Source organism: Chaetodon auriga, chromosome 10 (genome assembly GCF_051107435.1).
Source record: "Chaetodon auriga isolate fChaAug3 chromosome 10, fChaAug3.hap1, whole genome shotgun sequence".
NCBI classification, from domain to species: Eukaryota; Metazoa; Chordata; class Actinopteri; order Chaetodontiformes; family Chaetodontidae; genus Chaetodon; species Chaetodon auriga.
In genome coordinates this window covers 3,334,180-3,356,329 of record NC_135083.1, presented here as the reverse complement: position 1 = coordinate 3,356,329, position 22,150 = coordinate 3,334,180, and the positions used below count along the sequence as shown (strand labels likewise).

At 46.4% G+C, this 22,150-nt stretch overlaps 1 protein-coding gene across 4 annotated transcripts; it reads right to left on the bottom strand.

Moving 5' to 3' along the window:
• Window positions 1-500: 500 nt before the first annotated feature.
• Window positions 501-20,793, bottom strand: pkig (protein kinase (cAMP-dependent, catalytic) inhibitor gamma). Of its 4 annotated transcripts, none has more exons than XM_076740875.1 (3): window positions 20,269-20,793; window positions 2,436-2,617; window positions 501-1,191 (listed from the first exon to the last, which is right to left on the bottom strand). In XM_076740875.1, the coding sequence occupies exons 2-3, from the start codon at window positions 2,587-2,589 to the stop codon at window positions 1,109-1,111; spliced, it is 237 nt and encodes a 78-aa protein (XP_076596990.1). In that variant the 5' UTR covers window positions 2,590-2,617; window positions 20,269-20,793; the 3' UTR covers window positions 501-1,108. The 4 variants fall into 4 exon arrangements, with proteins under 4 accessions (XP_076596990.1, XP_076596991.1, XP_076596992.1 ...); XM_076740876.1 differs by lacking the exon at window positions 20,269-20,793 and adding an exon at window positions 7,455-8,241; XM_076740877.1 differs by lacking the exon at window positions 20,269-20,793 and adding an exon at window positions 2,711-3,063.
• Between the last annotated feature and the right edge of the window lie 1,357 nt (window positions 20,794-22,150).

The following is a 22,150-nucleotide window of genomic DNA, read 5'->3' as shown; positions in this document are numbered from 1 at the left end:
ATCTCTCTCTCCATTCTTTTGATGTATGTATTTATTTAAAATATTTTCTTTTTCCATTTGACTAAATAAAAAGAAGCACTTCCATTTCTAACACATTGATGACTTTGGGAAAAAAAATCTTTTAGCATAATAAAAGCGGTTATTGAACTCTTTCTGCATGTCAACCTGTTTCTTAATGCTGTGTGTCTTCATTTTGATATCAAGTCACTTTACAACAGAGCGTGTCAAGTATTTCCTATTATAGAGGAAACAGAGACACAGCTTTACAGAAAAACTGCTCTGTCATCCTCTGTTTCTTCACCGTATAAAGAGATAAATGAGAAGGCTGGGGCCAAGTTATGTAGAAATGTTAAGTGCCGGCTTCCTGTGGCCACGCTAATGTACACAAAAGCTGCATTCAGTAATATTTATTGCTCTGGAAAAAGTCAGTCGCGGTCGGCTCTGCAGCTCCTGTACCTGCTGCGTTCAACACAACCGAGACGCGTGAAAGGAAACAAGTGTTACAGTAATTCATAAGTATTTTATTACACAAAGAAAATTGCTATCACAAAGTTATCACTGAACATTTAGCAATAAATATGAAGTCCGTACACAACAGTATAATGGCGACTATGTTTGTTACTAAAAAAAGAGAAAGACTTGACGATGGAGTCGAAGGAGAGGGTCACAAACACACACAGACGTAGAAAGAAAACGACAAACAGATGATTATGAATACGCCCACCGCGACACAGCTCCCGTAGGCTGGAACCATGTCTGGAGTGTTATGAACGACTTCTGCTCAGCTCAGTCCATCTCCACAGACAATGAAGTCAAAGTTTCTGTGCTTTCTCGTCTCGTCGGGAATATAAATGACTAACAGGATGAGGCAGAAGAGCAGCATCTCAGCCGTCAGTCCCGCTCTCCGTGTTACAATCTGATCCGATGAAAAGGCGTACATTTGGGCCGCGGAAGCTCCAAACGGGCCGGCAGTGAGCGAAGGTGTCCTCGTGTCCACTTGGGACAGCCAATATACACTGTCTCTTTCCTTCCTCCATGTCTCCACACTTTCACCTGCTTCCTCTCTGCGGTTCGCTCCTCGGCTCTGCCCCCCTTCGGCCGGCTGGGCTTAGGACGGGCCTCCACCTCCCTGGGCGTCTTGGCTGGTGGAGCCCTCTGCCTCAGGGGCTGGGGAAGCCCCCGGGTCTCCTTCTGGAGGAAAACAATATTGGGGGGGGGGACAAAAACAGTGTAATATTGTGTATATTATCAAGCTCAAATGTGCTTTGGCATTCCTAAGAGCAATAAATCTGCTTTCAGGCTCCAGAAGGAAAAGATAATGAGAATCCTGAGGAAGGAACTACAACTTCCTGTAGCAACACAGTGTCAAGCATGATATGAGATTATTTCCAAATTTGAGGCTTCCCACCAGACCAGCGCTAGATTAGTCTGATTTATAGAAGTCAAAGTGGTTATCATGTCATGGGAAACTCGTCTTTGAGTGAAAAGGAAGTCAGCGGGAACCACAATGGAGCGCAGTGTTTCCTCCTGACAGCTCCACTCTGGAAGGAAGCCGGGACTTTCTGCCACGGCGCTGCTGCCGTTACGACTCATTTCACTCCGAGGCGACAAAGCACAACCGTCAGCTCTCACTGAGGCTGCGGGCGGAGAAACGCCACCTGTTTGTGTTTTGATGTTTGATGAGGCGTCACAGAGATAGGCTCTGACTACAGCTTAGACCGAGCTCAGTCAGGCTTAACGTCTGAATTGGTCCGCTGCACTGAAGCCGTGTGGTTCTTCATTATCTTTGTCGGGACGAATTTGCCAGGAATTCTGGGTCAATTAAAACTTTTTTCAAGCTTGGCGTTCAATCCAGCAGGAAATATAAAAGAGTTCAACAGTTCGAAGGACGTTTCAGCGGAGAGAGGAGAGTAAGGACACACCTGCAGCAGAGCTGAGCTGCTGTGGCCTCTTCACGTGGCAGCGCTCAGGACAGCTGTGTGGCTGCAGCCTCTCCTTGTTAGCAAACACACATTACCTCCTCTTACCTTCCTCTTTTCTGTCAGTTGGTTAGCAGATGTCACTGATTGTTATGACGGAGACAAAGTTCTAAGCCTGAGGTATTCAGGGAAAGGGCTGGCTAACTTTTGAAGTCAGGTTTTCACTTACATTTTTCAAGATTCGGGGTGAAACAGCGGCTTGCTAGCAATGGCAGTAAATGCAGTGGAGGTGGTCAACAGCTGAATAATCCACTTTAACTCCCTCATCTGTTTACCTGATTCATCATGAGCTCACAGAGATACTGGAATGAGTGGCTGTGGATGCAGTCCGGATGCCTGAGTACAGGGTGGAGAATTCAGACTGGCCTAAGACCACAGAGCGGCCTGAAACATCTCTGTGAGGCTCGGCTCAGGTCTGCGTGTGGCATGCATGCGCTCACATGTGGGTTTACTGACCTGCAGCCTTCAGGTCCATCTCCGCCAGGTCTTTGGTGAGTTCACTGGTGCTGGCCGCTACTTCCCCCTCCCCTGTGATGTCGGGCACTGCGTTCCTGCGGCCTGTGCGATCACAGTTGATGAAGTCCGAGTACGACGTCTCCACGTCCATCATCTGCCCATGACCAGTGCTCTCATTACACCTGCCAGAGGGAGGAGAGGAGGGGGAGTCAGACGGCTGCGGAGGTGTTGCAAGGAGCACATAAATCACTCATTTGACCCGTGGGAGGACGCACAGCAGTGTCCTGTGAAGTTCTACCTCAGCAGAGTCAACGTGACACACAGGAACACTGGCTAGAGACCAAAGAACAAACCACAGTGCTGAGCAATTTAAGAGGATGACCAACGCAGAGTGAGGGAGTGGGCAGCGAGGGGGCACTTCAGAAGCACCTCCACAACCTGAATGGGCGGCAGCTGTGTGAGAGATTAAGAAGAATGAAGGTGTTCATAATTTCCATTACTATTTCTGCACAGCGACTAAATGGCACCACTGACATCTGTGCTAATTGCTTGTCCTAATTACATCAAGAAAAACAAAAATCTCTGCTAGCCAACTGCTAGCTCTGCGTCCTCAAGGTACTTACACAGCAAAGATTTAGGAAAAACAGGGAAGCAGAGGGCTGGAGAGAGAACTGATCAATATGGAAGGCGAGAGGAAAAGAGTCTGAAAGCATTCAAAGGAGAGGTGGAGCCAGAGAGAGCCCAGCAAAAGAAGTAAGTAGCGTTCCCATTAGCCAGTCCTTCCTCCTCGGTTTCCTGTTCTCAGTCCATATTTAAGTGGGTCACGGATCCTGCCAACCTCTAAAACACTATACAGCTGGTAAATCCTCGGAGAGAGGAGGACAAAAAATGAGACTGCTCCAGAAAAGAAAAGAATAGAGGAGATAAGAAGGCGGCAGCGGGAAGCCGACCTCTGAGCAAAGGAAAGGAGAAGGAAACCCACAGAAATTGTATGAGGCTGAATGTCGTCACAGCCGATCCTCTCCGGCAGCTTCGGCCCCTGACGATCCCCCCACAGGCCTCATCGCTGCGTTACAGACGCAGACAGACCCTCGAATCAAGCATGCAAAGCCTCTGTTACGACAGAACAGCTGAGCAGCCACGCTATGAATCTTTAAGAAACACGGAGGGGGCTGGAGTCTCGAAGGGAAACCACAGAAAGAACGGGAGGAATAAAGAGACCCAGCTACAGCATGCTGACCCAGGGCCAGTCAGTTCCCAAACTCTTTCACTCACATTCCTTCAGGATCATTCAAAAGGTCCCACAATTGTTTTCTTTCTCTTACGTCCAGCATGCTCCGTGCCAAACAGGAAGCACCCAGGGTCATTCCCGGAGAGGTCACGCAGACGGAGGCGGCACTTTTTGGGAATGTGAAATTTGCAGTAAAGGGCAAATCTCGAAGCCCCCGTAGGTAAGAGCGGTACCTCGGGAAATGTCAGCGAGCTCGGGGCTGCTGGCATTTCCCCGAGTGCTTCTACCAAACACAAGAGCCGCTCTGTGCTCCTGACTGCAGACGGCGGTGTGATCCGCTCACAGACTGGCATCTAGATGGCCAGGTTGTACAGTCATTAGTGAGCCACATCACCGTGGGAGGCCGGTGGCGCACAGGTTCATAATTACACCTACAGTACTGCCTGTTCCGCAACCTTAACTTCAAACCACTGAGCCTCTCGCTAACCGCTCATTAGTGCTAAACAACTTGAGGGAAATGTCTCATTTCTGACTAATTCTGCGATTGTGATGAATCAAAACTCTTATTTAAGCTTATTTTATCAGAGAAAAGCGCTTTTTCTCACCTGGTTTCTTCATAAAAACTGACTATTTGGGACATTACGTTAGCCTGAACGCTGTCGACAGCTCTGGAGCTGCTTCAGCTAACGTTAGCTTCACAGACTGCTGCTCCACAGCTCTGAATCCTGGAGGTCTCAATTCACTTTTAAGATGATTAGCTTAAAATTACGACATGGTGTGTTTAAAGGTTTATCTGGGAGACTCGGACACCTCTGCTTGCAGCTGTCTTTGCATTTTCATGCTAGCTTCCTGTCTGAAATTAACACGAGGTGACTGTTTTTCGTAGAACACTCGCCACAGAGCGTAAAGACAGTCCACTCCTGATATTTTTGTGCATGAAAAATGAAACAGAGTTGTGTTTATTCCTCCAGAAAATAACTGTACATGCACCAGCATGCAGAGAGCACATTAACAACACAGACAGGATTAACATAATTAGCTCCAGCTGGGACGAATTTATCACGACAGTAATCATCTCCAGTGAAATCAACACTGTAAACTTTCAGCCGCAGCAGCTGCTCAAGACGCTCAAAAACGGGACAGCTAGCCTGGCTCTGTGCAAACGCAACGACACGGTCCGAGCCACGAAATAACCCGGCGGTGAACTCCATGTAGAGTGCCGAATTGTTTTCACTCTTCCAGAAAACGTGTTGGAGAGTCTTAACGATGCTGGAGGGCAGATTTTGTTTGAGCCCGCCCAGCTGTTTCCTCCCACCTCCAGTCTTTATGCTAAGCTAAGCTAATCAGAGTCGCACAGAACCTCATCTAACTGAATTTCCCACAACATCAAACGACGCCATTAAACCTGCAGCTCCTGCGGTTTGAAATCTGCCCTCTTCAAATCAAAAGGTGGATCTGAAAACGACCATCAGTGGATTTTCTACATGACAGATTTCCTCAGAAGATCTGTGAAAACCAGCAGTGACTGCAGAGCAGCAGCGACTGTTTGTGTGCTGTTTGCCTTTTCTCCTCCGCCGGTCCAGTTGTTATGAGGCTTATGGGAGCCCCGTCTAATTGCCCTTTGTTTGTTTAATTAGTCGGCTTGCCTGCGCATGTGGACGAGATCCTGCCATGAGATCATTAGCAGGTTTCCATGGAGGGATGACGATGCTGCTGGTGGTGATGATGATGATGTTCTGCCTCCTGCTCTTCAGCACGTGTTTGCGCTCTCCTCTGCCTGAAGGCCTGGTCTCAGCTGTGCTGGAAGCAGTTTAACGGCGCCGCGTTTTAAAAATCACTTTATCCACGAAGCGCTCGGCGATGAGGAGCGCGTCTGTGTCGTGCCGGCTCACTGACTGAAGCAGCGCAGGGTGCTGCTGTTCTTCGCCTGCTGTGATTTGTATAATGCAAATGAACATGTAAAGTGAGTCGGAAGCAGATGATCTGTGAAACACACTGATGACCTGAGAGACTGAACCGATCGCAGCTCGTGCCTTCCTTTCATGCTGATGAATGCTGTTGTTAAGAACACTTTATTTTTCATTCCTAAGTTTCGTTTTTATGAAAGTTTACCTTGATGCAAAAGATTCAAAAGATTTTTAGCAGCTATCAGCGCCCTGCTCTCCAAATATCAGCATCAGCCATTGAAAACCACTAATTATTATCTATTAAAGGACCCTTGAAGTCTGTATATTCTTTAATAACACCAACCGTTTGAGAGTCTGGAGCGAATGTTTGGCACTTTTACTTGATAAAAGACTCAACTGTTAGTCGATCATCACGTTTGTTGCCTTTGACACCCACGTGTTTCTTTAAAGTTTGTCCTCTCAAAGGCATAAAGCACATGTAATATTTTGACCTATTACAGCTCTGATGCCAGTCTTGCATCATCTTCAGCGTCGTCACTGAAATCTCACAGCATCTCGTGACCACGTTGGATAAACTCTGATTTAGGGCTCTGTTAAAGGGCACGTCCTAGTTAAACAAAAAGGCCGTCTTCATGTGGAGGGCTGCAGCCTGCGAACGCGGCGCAGCTGCGGCTGGAAAACACTTCCACGAGACAAATGTCACAGGTGTGTATTTTCACCCAAGACAACAAAGAGTCGACCCTCAAAGGGAAATCACAGCAGCTGTGTTTCCTCTTCCTGACGCTGCGCAGAAGTCATTTCTGAAACACATTCAGATTCTGGTAATTCCTCACGCTGAGGAGGAGAGAGGCCTCCTTCTCGACAGGTTTGAGCACAGGAGCGGGCACGCTGGGCAGGAACAGGGGAGGTTCTGGTGTGGAGAAATTAGGAACAAAAGCCTTTGAGATCACTGGGGGAATATGAGTCAGCACAGCCTCTTACAGCGGGCCCATTAGACAGGCCGGCTCGCTACCATCCCGCTGGAACCTTTTAAGCCTGATCTGTGTGTAATAAACTCACATTATCTGCAATAACCCACACAAAGACTGGCTTCGCTGCTGATTCTGACATCCATTAGCGCTGTCTACATGGCCAATTTCAAGTCTGTCAACTGATTCTGCTGCATTTATTGACAAGGCAAGAGGCCTCTGACTTTCATCTGTCATGGCAACCCAACTTTTCCACTGACCCTTTCAACCCCGAACACTTAACGAACCGCCTCCAAGTTTGACACGACGGAACGAACAAACATCACAAACGATTATCAATTAACCTGACCGGGTGTCTTTCTCCATTCATCACCTGATCCGAGCTGCGACAGTTAATCAATAAGCCGATCAACAGATGATTACTTGGCAGCCATTTGTTATTCTTAAAGTAAAAATCCCAAATTTCTGCAGGTGTCAGTGTTTCAAATTTGAGGATTTAATGTTTTTCTTTGTCATATATAATAAGCTGAACAGTGAATGTTTGGGTTTTGAACTGTTGGTTGGACAAACTGGGCATTTAAAGGCATCACCTGACATTTTACAGGGAAAAATCAATAAAATCAAAAACATAATCATCAGATCAATAGGTGAAAATAATTACTGGCTTCAACCCTCAAACTCTCCAGAGTGACGTCTTCAAATGTCTTGTTTTGTCTGACCAACAGCCCAAAAACTGGATGACACTCACTTTACAGAGAGTTAAGCATTAAATCCTCACATTTGAGAAGCTGCGACCAGAGTACGTTTTTACTTAAAACACCATTAATCAACTAATCGTGTCAGCTCTAATAAAATCCCCCCAGCTCTCAATCGATGCATCAAAAGACAAAACCAAAGCGAACAACAGGCTCACCAAACCGATCAGAGCTGCTTCGCCCGCATCCATCCGCCCTCCGCCGCCCGGTGCCGCACAGTCAGAGCGCAGTGACGCCGGTGCGCCCTCCCGCTCGCCGCCTCACGCCCCCCTCCCCTTCAAACGTGGTCTGGGCACCGTCTATTCACATGATGTCAGCAGCTGCTCGGCTGACAGCGAGCCCACTTCAAACACAAGGGCTCAGCATTGTTGTTCCTCTCCGGCTTTTCCCTCATAAATAACTAAAAGCACAAAGTCCGTTCAGCTCCGCCGCGCGGATCTGCCCCACATCCTTCCTCCTCTTGTGGGATCTGGGCCGGGCGTGAAGGCCTAATTTCCCCTGGTGATTATTAACTCTCTCTCTCGCTTTCTCAAAGTTTCAAGCTCACTTTTAAGTAAAAGTCTACATCTTCCGTGTCAGACACGCAGACTTATCACTGTTAACACGGGGTACTCTCACATAATTGGCGTCCTAAATGAGCGCACGGAGCTCGGGCGCCTGAAGGCATCATGAATCAGCCTGACCGAGGCCATTAGCATCAGCTGCTGCGGGAAGGAGCGAAGCCATGAATAAAACAAAAGGTCCGGCCGATCCTGCTGCCTCGCGGAGCTTCAGCCAAATCAATAATCAATCCATCTCGGACAGATTATCTCGGCGGGCTCGCGGACGGAGGACTTCAGAGATCAATTCTCAGCATTGATGAGAGATCAGGGCTGGAAAAACACGCCGGCTCTGCTGCACGAGGACTTTTCCACCGTGAGGGAATGAGACACTGAGGAGGAGGCTGCTGGCAGGCTGAGCTGCAGCCCGTCATCACTTTCCTTATTGATTAACTTGTAGATTACTTGTTGTTGAGTTTGGAAAATGTCAGAAACAATTCGGTCTTTAAATGTTTTATCTGACGAGAAAAACGATCAATCGATCGATTCAGCTCTACTCAACAGTTAAGTAATGTGATACAGGACTAATAGTACTTCTACTACTTAAATGTGATACAGTTAAGTCATCTGAAGACGTCTGAATATAACAACATGTAACTACTTCACTATGAACTTCTACTACTACAAATACTACATCAACAAATATTAATGCGACTACTACAATGAATACTACTACCACTAATACTACTACTGCTACTGCTACTACTCCTGCTGCCACAAGCACTACAACAACTAATACTACTGCCGCTGCTAGTACTACTACTAATACTACTGCTACTGCTGTTACTACTCCTGCCACTACTAATACCACCACTACCACTGCAACTACAAATACTAATACTATAGTCAGTCAACTGATCGTTTCCTCACATAATCAACTGATCCTTAAAATGTCCCATTACTCCCATCGTCCCTGAGCTCTTGTACTGTATAAAACGTGTCCAACCCACAATCCAAAACCCAAAGATCCTCAGTTTGCTCAGAAAATATTCACATTTGTGAATCTGGAACCCTGAATTTGAGAGTTTGATCAAACGACTCCTCTTTAATTCAAAGAGCTGCCTCTCATTGGCTCGTTGTTGCTGTGCTGAGGTGCAGTAAAGTTCACATAAAGACACGATGAAGCTGGAAAGTAAACAGCAGGTTGGTTGGTTTTCCTCAGCGCTGACGGCTTTATAAAACAGGCCCGAACACACGATCGACTGTCTGCTCCCTGAAGAAGATCAGAGAGGAACCAAAGGAACATGTCGGTCAGAAAAATCAATTCCAAACTTCACGGACAGCCTGTGTGGTGAAGCGTCCGAGCACAGGAAGTCCTCCTGACTTCGTCCTGCAGGTTACCTTGTGGGCAGGTGAGCTGCTGCTAAACGATGACGCACATCTCGCCCTCTGAACGACCATCAGCTGAACCGAAGCCTCTCAAACAAATCACTCCCACATCTTTAACAGCAAGCTAGCAGCTGACCCTGTGCTAAACCCCGCCTCCGAACAACAACTGTCCAATCAGAGCTTAGTATCTGTGCCTAGGCAACATCAGGCCTTTGCGTTTCTCTACATGTTAATGTGGTGTGCATGACACTCAACTGTGTTTGGAGGGTGGCTTTTTTTTTTTTTTTTTTTTTTGAGGTATTTGTAACCTTTAAACACAAAAGCAAGCATGTGACGAGTGGATTCAACTCTGACCTGCAGCTTTAGCCTCGGCCTTTTTAGCATTCTATCACGTGCAGGCACATATTTCAAACAGTTACATGACAGACAGAAGCAAACTACAAACATTTTAACAGCCACAAATGAAAAAGAAACATGACGAGGAGAGCTGTGAATGACGTGAAGCCAAATCGACAGAAATTTGTAAGAAATCACTCAACTAAACTGCCTTTGATGCAAAATAACCTTTTGATTCATTTTGAAATCAAGCGTGCAACAGATGTTCCTGTTTCATAAATACCAGCTGACCGCAAGTAAAAGATGTCGATCATCAGCAGTATGACTACCCCTTTCTCTTTCCAGCAGAGCAATCATCACTTTAACAGAGTTAAATAAGAAGACTGATACCACTCTCACATCTGCTAATATGAAGCTACAGGCAAAACATGGCTAGCTTAGCTTAGCACAAAGTCTGGAGGCAGGGGGAAACAGCTAGCCTGGCTCTGTCCAAAGGTAAAAAAAAAATCTACCTGGCTGGACCTCTGAAGCTCACTAATGTACATGTGTTACAGGGTCTGCATAGTCAACCAACCAGCGTCGACCATAAAGTCATTCAAAATGACTACAGCAAAGACGCTAAACAACTGCAAACAGACACAAATCGACTACAGTCTGGGTGTCTTGCTGCATAGTTGGAGGGGTCCACTGGGGGCCCATTGCCTGCAGTAGGTTATCCAGAGTTACTAACAGCAGCTATTTATTCATATTATTTCAAGTTTACTTGGCATTGATTTACTACGCTGGATGTGCAGTTTATTATTGCAAAGACGTACGGCTTTAAGTCTTAACACATTTTTACACATTTTACAAATTTTGTCCTAATCTGCCTCCATTTAAAAGGTTCTAAACCGGCCCCTGAGGGGATAATCAAGGGGCTGCTTCACCAGCCGGCGTGCTGCGATGTCCGGCTGAGGCCGACCTCAGCTGCGCCACGTTACACCGGACTATTTCTTGGTCGGGTGCAGTGACTTCCTGGAGTGACCGCTGGCTGCCTGGACTCGACCACAGTGATGATGAGACGCGGCTGCAGCTCCAAGTCGAACACAAAGACGTGAGAGTGGTTTTCATCTTCTCGTCTGAGTCTAAGCAAAGAGGCCAGCGAGCCTGTTTCACACAAAGTCAGACTATTCCTTCAAGAAAAAATGAATGATATCACCAAGCAACTCCACCCAGTGAGCACATCACATTACATGACACAGGAAGTCCTTCACGGCTTCCAGTTAACAAAACCCACAATGACTGCCGCAGCCGAGAAGTAACGCTGACAAATGCTGACAGAAGAAAATATTTATACAACGCGTTTGTTTGAATGAGTGTAATTAAAGACAGATCTGCTCTCAGTGACACTCGCACACCCAAAACGCCAAAGCACAGACCAGCACTTCCATTCATTAAGCCAAGCTCGCAAGCTGCCTCACCTGTTAAACAGATGGCACAATGAAAGAGACAGACAACACTTCGACTCCACACCGTGTTCCCTTTTGTTAGCAGCAGCCGGGTCAATCAATAGCAGCTCTTGATGCGAGAGAACCGGGGCGTCACGGCCCTGCTGAGCCTTCACAGCAGAGGAACGGGGTCCCGTGCAGGATCAGATGTCCATGTTTGGAGGGAAGTGAAGGTTACATTACCAGAAGTGTGAGATGTACAACACCGCGTCCTCAGCGCGACTGTCCCTGTGGCCCAAAACCTGCAAATAAGCTGTGACGGATCGATGCTTTGCCGGCGGAGGAGACGAGTGGCCCGACATATGACACTGAGTGTCCTGTAACAGCATGGCCTGCCTGGAGCTATAGGGAATCCCCTGGTTTCTGCTGGCGTGTGTGTGTGTGTGTGTGTGTGTGTGTGTGTGTGTGTGTGGGACTAGGGATGGGTGTGACTGACTCTCATCAGCCGCCTGTGATTCACAGCTGAGTCAGGAGCAGGTGCTTCAACTGGACTCCAGAACGAGGCCGTGATCACACACCCCCCCCCATCCCCACCCCCCACCCAAAAAAAAAAAAAAAAAACACTCTGGCGTCTTGCGTTCATTCAGGCTCTCGTCGCTCTCGAGCCTCTTCACAGGCAGCGCTGTGACAAAAACAAACATGTCGGGGGGAACATATTTTATTATGGCTGAGCGCTCATATTTAACATCCCGCGCCGCCCACCAGAACACCAGGCACACTTATTCTCTTCCTACTTAAAAAGGCAGACTAATTTATGGCCGAGTGAAGCAGCTCTCTGGGATTCTGTAAGCGAAGGATGTGACGTGGGTGTATTTCTTTAAAGGTGCTGCGTCCAAGCAGAAAGTATTCAGCTCTGGGTGACTCTGCTGTGCGTCTGGAAAAGTACTGAGAGCCGACGGGACGCGTTGAAAACACTATTTCAGGAATGCTGCTCTGGAAGTTGTTTAGGTTTTGTGTCTGTTCTTGGCAGATTTTTCCATTAAGTTTATTTTGAAAAGTGAAAATCTGTCAGCAACAATTTTGACAATCCATCCATTTCTTTGAAGGAAAAATTCCAAATATGGTATTCAGCTGCTCAAATGTTCTTTCTCTGTTCGATACGACTCTAATTTAATGTCTTCGGGCTGCTCGTGTTGGCTCCAGGAAATCATGACGAGCATCTCCTTGTCGTCATGTTGTTCTCGCACAGCTGACCTAATTCAATGATTACTCAATTAGCTGATCTATCATCTATTTGATAATTGAATAATCTTATTGGTTATTCAATGAAGCACAAATGCCAAAACTTTCCTCCTTCCAGCTTCCTAAATGTGAAGGTTTGATGAGTTTCTGTGTTTGATTTTGCAGCAAACTGAATTTCTTTGGGACTGTTATTATTGATTCACCTGGAATTTATTTTGTCAATTTTTATTTTTGCCAATAAAATGTCAGACGATAGTGAGAAATGTCCATCACAGTTTCCTGAAGTGTTTCTTTTGTCCTCCTGCCAGTCCAAAAGCTGGACATATTCAGATTCCAACAACAGACGACAAAGAAAAGCAGTGAAATCCTTGAGAAGCTGCAACCAGTGAAACCTTGGAACAATAGTCATGAATCTGTGCTTATAAAGCTGAAACAGATGACAAATCAACAGAAAATTAACAGTTTTCATAGTGAATCATTACAGCTGTCAAGCAAAATATTCTCTTCTTCCACCTTTTAAAATGTGAAGACTTGCTGTTTTTTTTCTGTTTTAACTCATTTAAAACAGAGTAACTTCAAACAATTATTGAAAGATTTCTGACAGTGATTGTTAAGATGGGCTGAAAAATGAACCTGCAGTTCCTCAAATGTCCACTTGAGGCTGGCTCCAAAAGCGAGCCAATCCCCATAGACCTCCATATTAACATTTGGAGCAGGGGTAAACCTGTTTACAGGCTGGTGCAGTCACACTAACTTCAGTCATATTTAAATTGATGACAAATCCCCTCACCTGACCTCAATCGGTCAAAACTGATGCACATGAATCGATCAACTAATCATGTAATCAATCTCCACAATCCCATAGGTCCTCAGGTGTCACCATTTGTTACTACGTCTAGAAACGCCGAGCCGGTCGGCGATTCTCCTCCTGTCCGTTCTATCTGTTCTAATTCTGCTGCAAGGTTGCCCGGTTCTATTTCTGTCCACACATTTAACAACACGAGACCTCGGCAGGAAGCAGGTGGTTTGTTTGCCGCGTTGTTTATGCCCTATCTTTTCCCAGGCTCTCTGCGCACACACTGGAGGCTGAACAGGACCCCTGGGTTCACCGGAGAAGAGACGGTATGATGGCGAGAGGGAGGGTGTGAAGAAAAATGAAGAGGAGAGGGCGGAAAGCAGCTGAGGACGAGGAGAAGACTGAGAGAGGCCGAGGAGGACGGTAAAAAGAGGACGGACGAGAGGCGCAGGAAAGAATGTGTGCATGTTTATTGTGCTTTCTAAATAAGGAAATAACCCCGCTGGCGCCAGTGTTTTCATGACTTTTTTGAGAACTTGAGAAACAGTACATCCTCCTCAGTCATGCTGCTGCACACCGCTCAGCCAATCTGAGGGCTACGTCTCTCTGCACCACCTGTTTGAGGGATTTCACCCTCAGCTCCCCCATCCTCTCTAAACAAACACACAACAGAAACCGCATCCAGCCAAAGCCGGCTCGCTCACGAAGCGGAGATCTGATTACTCGAACCGCAACTGCTGTTCAGGCTGCACTTAAAATAATGTGAAGAGCGCCAGTCGCCCCTCTCACCTGAGCTGATGCTCAGGTTTGCCAAGTAATTCCACTCAGCTGCATCATCACACTTTCCTCCCGCAGGTCTGGGAGGACGTGGGCGTCATGTGATTCGATTTGCAGAGTTGAGGAGGGATAAAAAGGCACATACGTAATCGTCCTCATGAGCAAACACGAGGACGAGAGAAGAGGCCGCCGCTGCTCTTTCCTCCAGATAACAAGGCATCGTTCATGAGGGTGAGCAGGACAAACAGCTTCAGCTTCTATGATGAGCAGGACACAGTGTCAACAGCGGTGGAGGAAGTATTCAGGTCTTTTACTCAAGTAAAAGTACAACACCAAATCCTGTTCCTGAGCTCATGTAGTATTACCCTTTACACACCATGTGTTTGACAAAGCGGTGAACCTCACCGTCACCACAGAACTGCAGTAAATCTGTTTGGTTATTTTCATCTTTGACAGTTTGGTCAAATGTAAACGTCTGTGACATTAACTGTCAACTCAAAGTACTTTTACCTCCAAACTGTACTCAGCTGAAGTACTGCAGTACATTTATTTACTGTAATCTTGTGTTGTCACGACAAACTGCGGCTCACGTTTTACGGCTTCACGTTCCTCTGAACAGAAACACTCGGTTCGGCTGTGTTTAGTTACGTTAGCTGTTAGCTCTATTAGCTCCATTATCTGTTAGCTCCACTAGCAGATAGTTCAGTTATCCAAACACACTGCAGGACTCTGCTGGCTGCTAACAGCTAACTAGCTAACTAGGATTTGCTGTTCACGCTGTAGTACCACCAGGGAAAAACTAGGACGCCCCCCTAATCAACAGTGAGTTTAATAGATCCTTTCGGATTTTATCGTGTCAGCGATGCAGCACGCACCATCACAGCGAACCAAAACATCATTGAATCAACCAATTAGACTGACACACGAAAAGAGACGACAATTATATGCGATAGTAAGTACAGTAACAGCATGAGAGGAGGCGTTCCGTTGTAGTCAGCACTTCGTTCAGTTTGTTAACTGCTGAGTGATAGTTATCCCTCCATCCATCCATCCATCCATCCCTCCATCCATCCCTCCATCCATCCATCCATCCATCCCCAGAGGCGTCCCGGTGAAGATCTCCATTTGACCCAAACACATCTTCTATCATCTCCAGGATGTCGGGATGCTGTTAGTCTCGAGGCCTGTTTTTAAGAAGTTTTATCTGCAGAGTCTCAGTCTTCAAAAGGCCGAGCGAAGCCTTCTGTTTAATACGAGTCAGTCATCATGAAGGTTTACCTACAGGCCATGAAACACTAACCATTTATTTGTCTTATTAAGAGCAATTAACACATTTCCTCTAGCAGCAGCAGAACAGGAAATGGGATATACTTTTAATACATCTCTGTACAGTGAATATTAATGACAGTCAGTGATTTGCTCTCCAGTTCCTGTGAGCAGCCTCCTATCAACAGAGCTCGTCATTTCCCCTCCTCTGGGATTTGGATGAAAACCTTTTGAGAAAAACAATCAAATATTTTAAAGCAAGCCGAGCCTGAGAGTTCCCAAAGTGGGTCAAATGAAAGCAGGAAGCAGATCACAAGCCTGCGATTCCCCGTCAAACACTGAAGGTCACACACTTCCTCTCATCCTCAACATCCCTCTGTCACGTCGCTTTGAAGGTTCGAGGATTTTAGCGCTTCATTCGCGTCACGTGGCATCTGAAATGGGCCACCTCAACTAAAACAATTAAAAAATCATTTTCATTTTTCCAGAGATTTCCATCAAATCACCTTTCGCTGAAAAAACGGACGCGTCTATTTTACTTCCACTCCAATTTGCACAGATGAGAATCCATTTGCATAATAAGGCTTGATTAAAAATCCTCTCTGCACAGAGACTCAACACAGTGTTTATTCAACACCTCAACCTTATCTGTGAAATGTATGCTGATGTTGTGGCTCCAATCCGGCTGAAGTCGGAGGCTGTAACTGCATTTAATCAACTGGCTCACGGCCGAAAAACAGATGCCCCTGTGAGGAGAAACCAGTCGAACGTCAGGATGAGGACACGCATCATTTGGGTCTTGCAGTAATAACTGATGGATATGTAAAATCCACGTGAGCATTAGCTGTCCGTCTCAAACGGGCTTTGGACGAAGCCGTTTCCAGTGGCGGGGTCAGGAGAGCATTTCCTGTGCCAGCTGTAATGAAATCTACCAAACACTGAAGTGAATCTATCTTCTGAGTGTGACACACTCGTTCCCTGTGGGCACGCTGACTTTGGAGGTGCAGAGGCTGTGGTCAGTGTGTCTTCACAGAGGTTAGAGAGTATTTCAATGGTGACCCAGTTTCACAGCAAAGAAACTTCTAAGACTGTTCCTGGAGAATAACTGTGCTTTCTGCTGTCTGTCGCCATCTTCGCTCATATCTTTGCAGCCGGGTGGCTAAAAACACTCCATCTCAGCACCTAAATACGACCCTGCTGACGAGCAAGGATGCTTAAGATAAGATAAGACTTAATTGATCCCACACCGGGGAAATTAAGTCGTTACAGCCAGCAAGTATTACAAAAAGCAAAGACGGTGGCAGAAAAGGGTCAAGAAAAAAAAAAAAAAAAAGTGTACAAGATCCAGAACAGAAAACAGCTGTGGATCTTATAATGTACAGATCCTAAAAATACTGTTGCCAATATGGATAATAAATAGTGTTACTGCACCAGATGAAATGGATAATGTGAGCATATGTTAGCATTGATAGCAGTAATGCAAATCAAAGTGGGTTAATGATGGAGAATTGGGAAAGACAGCTCATTTATTTCCATTTATTGGAACATCCTGCTCTGTCACTGGTCAGACTGGTCCACCAGTTTTACGAATTTTCAGTCTATAGGTAGGAAACGTTTCATTATTTACAGCATAATGCACCAAAATGAAAAGATGGAGTTAGCGCTGCAGTTCACTGACACTGTTCGATTCACTGTTTAAGTCATTTTCCAAACAAAACTCTGACGGTCCCAGCTTCTCAAATGTGGGGATTTCCATCTCTTACGTGATAGAAAATGGAAAATTTTTGCTTTTTGAACCGGTCAGTCGTCTCGAGCTCCAAGAAAATTATTGGCCCTGAAGGAGCATCATTTTTTCATACCTTCAAAAGGGAATTTTAACCTTTTATCTTCCGTCCTCTGCAGATTTGGAGTCCAGGCATCGGATGCATGAATGTTTCAGCGTGGTATGCAGTAAAACCAGTAGACTGGCGCACCTCGAGTCATAAACAGGTGTAGACATGACCTTAATCCCCTGCTTTAATATCAGTGCTTCAGCCTGATTCACCACTCGTTACACCAGTCAATTAAAAGAGGCAAAGGGGAGTGCGATTTCCCCCGTTGTGCCACGTCTGCACCTCATCCAACAATGCCAGAGCAGCTATAATTACACATGACCATTACCCACAGCTGTGGCTATTTATAGCGCCTGTATCATCATTTCATTGAACGTACCTGTAGCCATCAGAGGTGGCGGCAGCTCAATCATCATTATTAAATGTCATGAAGACGATCACTGGTGGAGCTTAGAGCGCCATTATCAAAGCAGCCTTTACAAAAATGCCTCACAATCAAGGTTAAACCTAAAGGAGCTTTAAAACCAGACGATGAAATGATGGCTCCATTAAAAGAAAGACAGAAACGCTCATTAAACAAATCTGTATGTTTAAATGCACCTTTCACTACAGCTGCAGCTGCACTGTGAAAAAATGTCAGTGAAATCAGAGAGAAATTCATTATTTCATCCTCATGACCCGAGACTCTGGCAGCGGTCCGGCGTTTCTTTGCGTATCTGAAGGATTTTTCCGTCTGGTACATGAGACACCACAGACCAGGCCGCCGGCGCTCATTTTCTCCTCATGGGGAAGTCAGGGAGCTAAAAACAGAGGAGCTTAAGTCCTCGGGGCAAAGAATGTGGCTGGAGGTCAATGCAGTTGAACCGACAAACCCCGTCCACAAAATATGTACACATTAAAGCCATGAGTGCAAAAATAGACCCTGAGCAGCGCGTTCGCACAGCACCAAACCCCCGCTGCACCGCTCTGGACTCGGCCACGGACGGGCCTGATGTGATGAACAGGGGAAGGTTTCCGGGCAGGTGACGGACTGTGGCCGTAAAGAAATCTAGAGGCCGCTCGAACCAATTCTGAGAATAGATTTCTATTTTTGTCAAAAGCATGAAATGTCTCGCCCTTGTTGCAGACAAGCTTTTGAATCCAGCTGCCTCAGACGGCCGTTATTAAAGTGCATTACAGCAGCACACAAAGCGTGGAGGGAAGCTCATTTAACGTGCTGCATGTGGAGCACAGAGGGAAAAACCACTCAGAGAAAAACAGCTGACAGAAACACGCACGCAGTCACCGTCCAGCCCCCGTCCTGTATGCTTAATGCAGCCTCTCAGCACAGGGACAGAGGGGTTCTCAGGGTAATCATGTTATTGTTGGCAGCCCTCAGCAGGAGCAGATATCACTTGTGTTTACTAAAGGAGCTGGAGGAGGAGAGCGGCGTTGGTCATGCAGCACTGCAGATAATCAGAACTGTACTGGCGTGACCTGATTACTCATGATCTGGCTGCTTTCTGGATAACCAGGGTCACAGATTAGAAGAGGCACAGCGCACAAAGGCCCCTGAGGACGAGCCTTCATGACGGCCGAAACACGAACGCCTGTAATCTTAACGGCAGGTGGTCTGTCTTTTCCTGTGTGCCGACGCGTTTTGATTCGGTAAATGTGACTGAAAGGCAGGAGGGGAGGTTCTGCAGGGTTCTGTCCAAGGTCAGCAGGGCATGTGTGTCTCTCCGGTAGCCGGAGTTTTCTTGCATCACCGTGCTCTCTGTTCTGGCTGCTCTCCACCCCCCCACTGGCCATTTTGAAGGATAACAGACCATGTTTGGTTAGCTGGTACAAAGAGAGGAGCCGAGGCAGCACGGAGCTCCTCCAGAGAAGGCCATATCCGCCACGAGAGCGCACAGATCGCACGAAATTTAACCTCAGACTCATCAGGTGGCTTAAAACGTGATTTTGGCACCAATATGGTAAAAATTACAGGCTCGTTAATGTCAGGATTTTGCCCAGGAATGAGGTTTTCTTTTGAAGCACAGCCAGACAGATTCACCCTCAGCTGGAGCTCTTACAATATGCAAACATGGGGTGCATTTGTTTTTTCTAGCATACTGCTCAGGATGAAATGATCAGTCCAAATAATATGCAACTACTTTGCATAAATTCCCGAGTTGCAGCATCTAAATTATGAAGATTTTCTAGTTTGCTTCGTACGTGACAGTAAAGAGTGTAGGTCAGACAAAACCACCTGATTAATCCAGACAATTACCAGCAGAAAAAAATCATTACTTACAGCCACACACCAGTACGCCTTCATGTTACAGAATCACATGCTTTTCTTCCCAAAATGTGGAATTTAAAGCGTCACCACTGATGTGCAACAGCCTCCCCGAGACATGAAATGCCCAATCAGTGCACATCACAGTTCCTCCCTGTTTTCCGTTAAGCTCGTCCCTGTCAAGACATGTCACCATCCAGCTCGGTTTGCTGGCACGGGTCTGAAATAAGGCTGGTTGCTGTGTTGCAACAGTTTAATGTGTTTAATGTGATGTGACCATTTTAACATCTCCAGTGTGATCTCGGGAAGGACGCTGCTCTGGGTACAGTCGGCCAGTCGGTCGACAGTGAAGCAAACCACCACAGGCAGGCATGGAGCCAGTGTTTATTTCACCAGTGCTCATGCCCAGTAACACTGGCCCTTGCCCAGCAACACTCATGCAAAGTGGGGGGTCCTGGGGGGGGCTGCCGAATCTCTGAGCACCATCCCCATCCAGCCCTGCAATCTTTACAAGTTTCACCTCCAGAAAAAGCCAGATCACTGCATGAAAAGCTTGCTGTCAACACCGCCTTGTTATCTTACGAGTTAAGAGATGGAGGACCAAGTTGATTGTGTTTACAGAGGAGGAGGAGGAGGAGGAGGAGGAGGATGAAGAGGATGAGGAGGAGGAGGAGGAGGGCAGGCTGGGCGCATTGACAGAGCACAAAAAAAGCACAGTCGATGAGAGGAGGAGATGAGAGCTTTCAAAGCCATCCAGGCTGTCATTAGCTTCCCTGAACACAGCAGCTAATGTGTGGGAAGGACGCGCGCGCCATTCCCTTAAACTGCACACACGCGCGCACACACAAAGGCAACACTTCAAAGACATCAGAGGAGGCACATGAAAACCATTAACATTAAGATCTGCGGGGACGGAGACGTTAGTTTGAGCAGGCAGGCGGACTCGGTGTGGCGGCAGCGGATGGTTCGTCTGCCGCGGCTCGTTGGCCGAATCGTTAAAATCACGCACAACGCGTCGCTTCGTGACTCCGCGGCTTCGCGCCGCTGCTCACTTTCCCCCGAACGCGTAAAAGCCGCACACGTAACCGAAAAGACCGCCACTCACCTTGGTCGGGTCGCCTCCTGTTATCCACTTGTTACAATGGAAATTTAACACCATGGATCCGCAGTTAAGTTTCCTGGCAGCCGGACAAAAAAAACGCAGCACGCCGTCCTGGGCAGGGACGGAAGCCGGCTGGTGCGGAGGGACAAACACCCCGCGGTGAAGGTGAACAGGAGTGTGTCCACAGCCTGGGTGGGTTTTTCTCAGCGTACCGTCGGAAAACAACGAGAAAAGGTTGTGTCTTCAAACAGCTGTTTTCCAAAATGGAGTTAGCCGTGTGTGAGCCAATCAGAGCGAGCCTGTGGAGGCTCCCACTCCTCTGTGGGCTGGAGCCAGCAGCGCACTGCACTCTGAGCATCACACACTTCCACGTTACACTGCCTCTTTTTTTTTTTTTTTTTTTTTAGCATTCACTGTGACTTTCATGGCATCAAACCACCAGACACCCCGACGGATGAGATTCCCTCGCAGGGAAGCCCCAGATGTTCCCGCTGCTGGTTTAACCGCACATGCAGGATCATCAGTGATGCATGAAAAGAGGGTGAACCCACATGTTAGCACATTTTCATTTGCACCATGTTAAAGGGGCTCCAGCGGTTTAATACTGCGCTTCCATGAAGGTGGGGGCCTCACAGGAGGCAGCTGTTCAATAGAGATAAGCCCAAGAGGCCAAAATATCCTCTTTTTTTTTAATTCAATTGTTCGGGTGAAGCTCCAAAAACGCTGGATCCTACATTTCCCACAATGCAACACATGTCCACTACACCCCTCATAGCCCCAGTTTGTGCCTCTGGTGTTGAATTACAATTACATTTTGGACCTAAGCATGTGTTTCTCTGAAAAGAATAGATAATTATATGAATGCCAGGCAATATGTGAAGGTGATTTAACACTTCAGTGCTGTTCTGCAGGTATTTCCAGAAGCATTACTACATCAAACACCTGTTTGGAACATGCACAGGTAAACAGGTTCATTGGTAGCAGGTGATAGTATCATGATTGGGTATGAAAGGGGCATCCTGGAAAGGCTCAGTCGTTCACAAGCAAGACTTTTTGTTAAAAAAAAAAAAAAAATCAAGATTCAAGTCCCAGCCCAGTTAACCTGGATGACATCACTATGACGTCATCAGGGTAGGTTTTTTTTTCATACTCTGGAAAGCTCCTCCAGAGCCACGGATGAAATAACTAAAATGGCCTGTGCTCCCCTTTAATCCATCAGCCTTTCTTCACTTTGTTTTGTTATAAACTCAGATTACACGAGTGCACAACAAAAAGTCGTGTTCATTAGACGAATGTCATGGAAACAGCAGACTAACAATATCTGACAGCGTGGGCAGCGTGGAGTTAAAATAAAGGCAAAATCTCATGAAAGAGACAGAACAAATTAATGAGTTCTGTGCGAATCTTCCAGATGGAAACGATCCAACGTCACAGCAGCAGACTCTCATTCCAAACCTATTTTAATCTCGACGGTGAGACGCAGCTCTTCATTGTTTAAAAGACTTCATTTCCATATTTCCGATTAGGAGACTTTTCTTTTTTGTACTCTCTCAATAGTGACTGAAATCTGCTTCAGTCACCTGATGCCTGTTAAACACCACTGACATGGATATTTCTGCAGTGCTGGAAACAAAGTACATTTACTGATTTACTGCACATAAATGTACTTTTGTGATACTTGAACCTTACTTAAATACTGTAATTTCACTTTTCACTTTGACTCCTACATTTCAGGAAATGTTGTACTTTTTACTTCACAGCACAAATGCTGCTTAAATGTTAACACATCTGTGACAATCTGATATACACTCAGTTGCCAGTTTATTAGGTACACCTGGTTAAACAATGAATCCTACTTCATGAACATTACAATTGTTGAAACTTT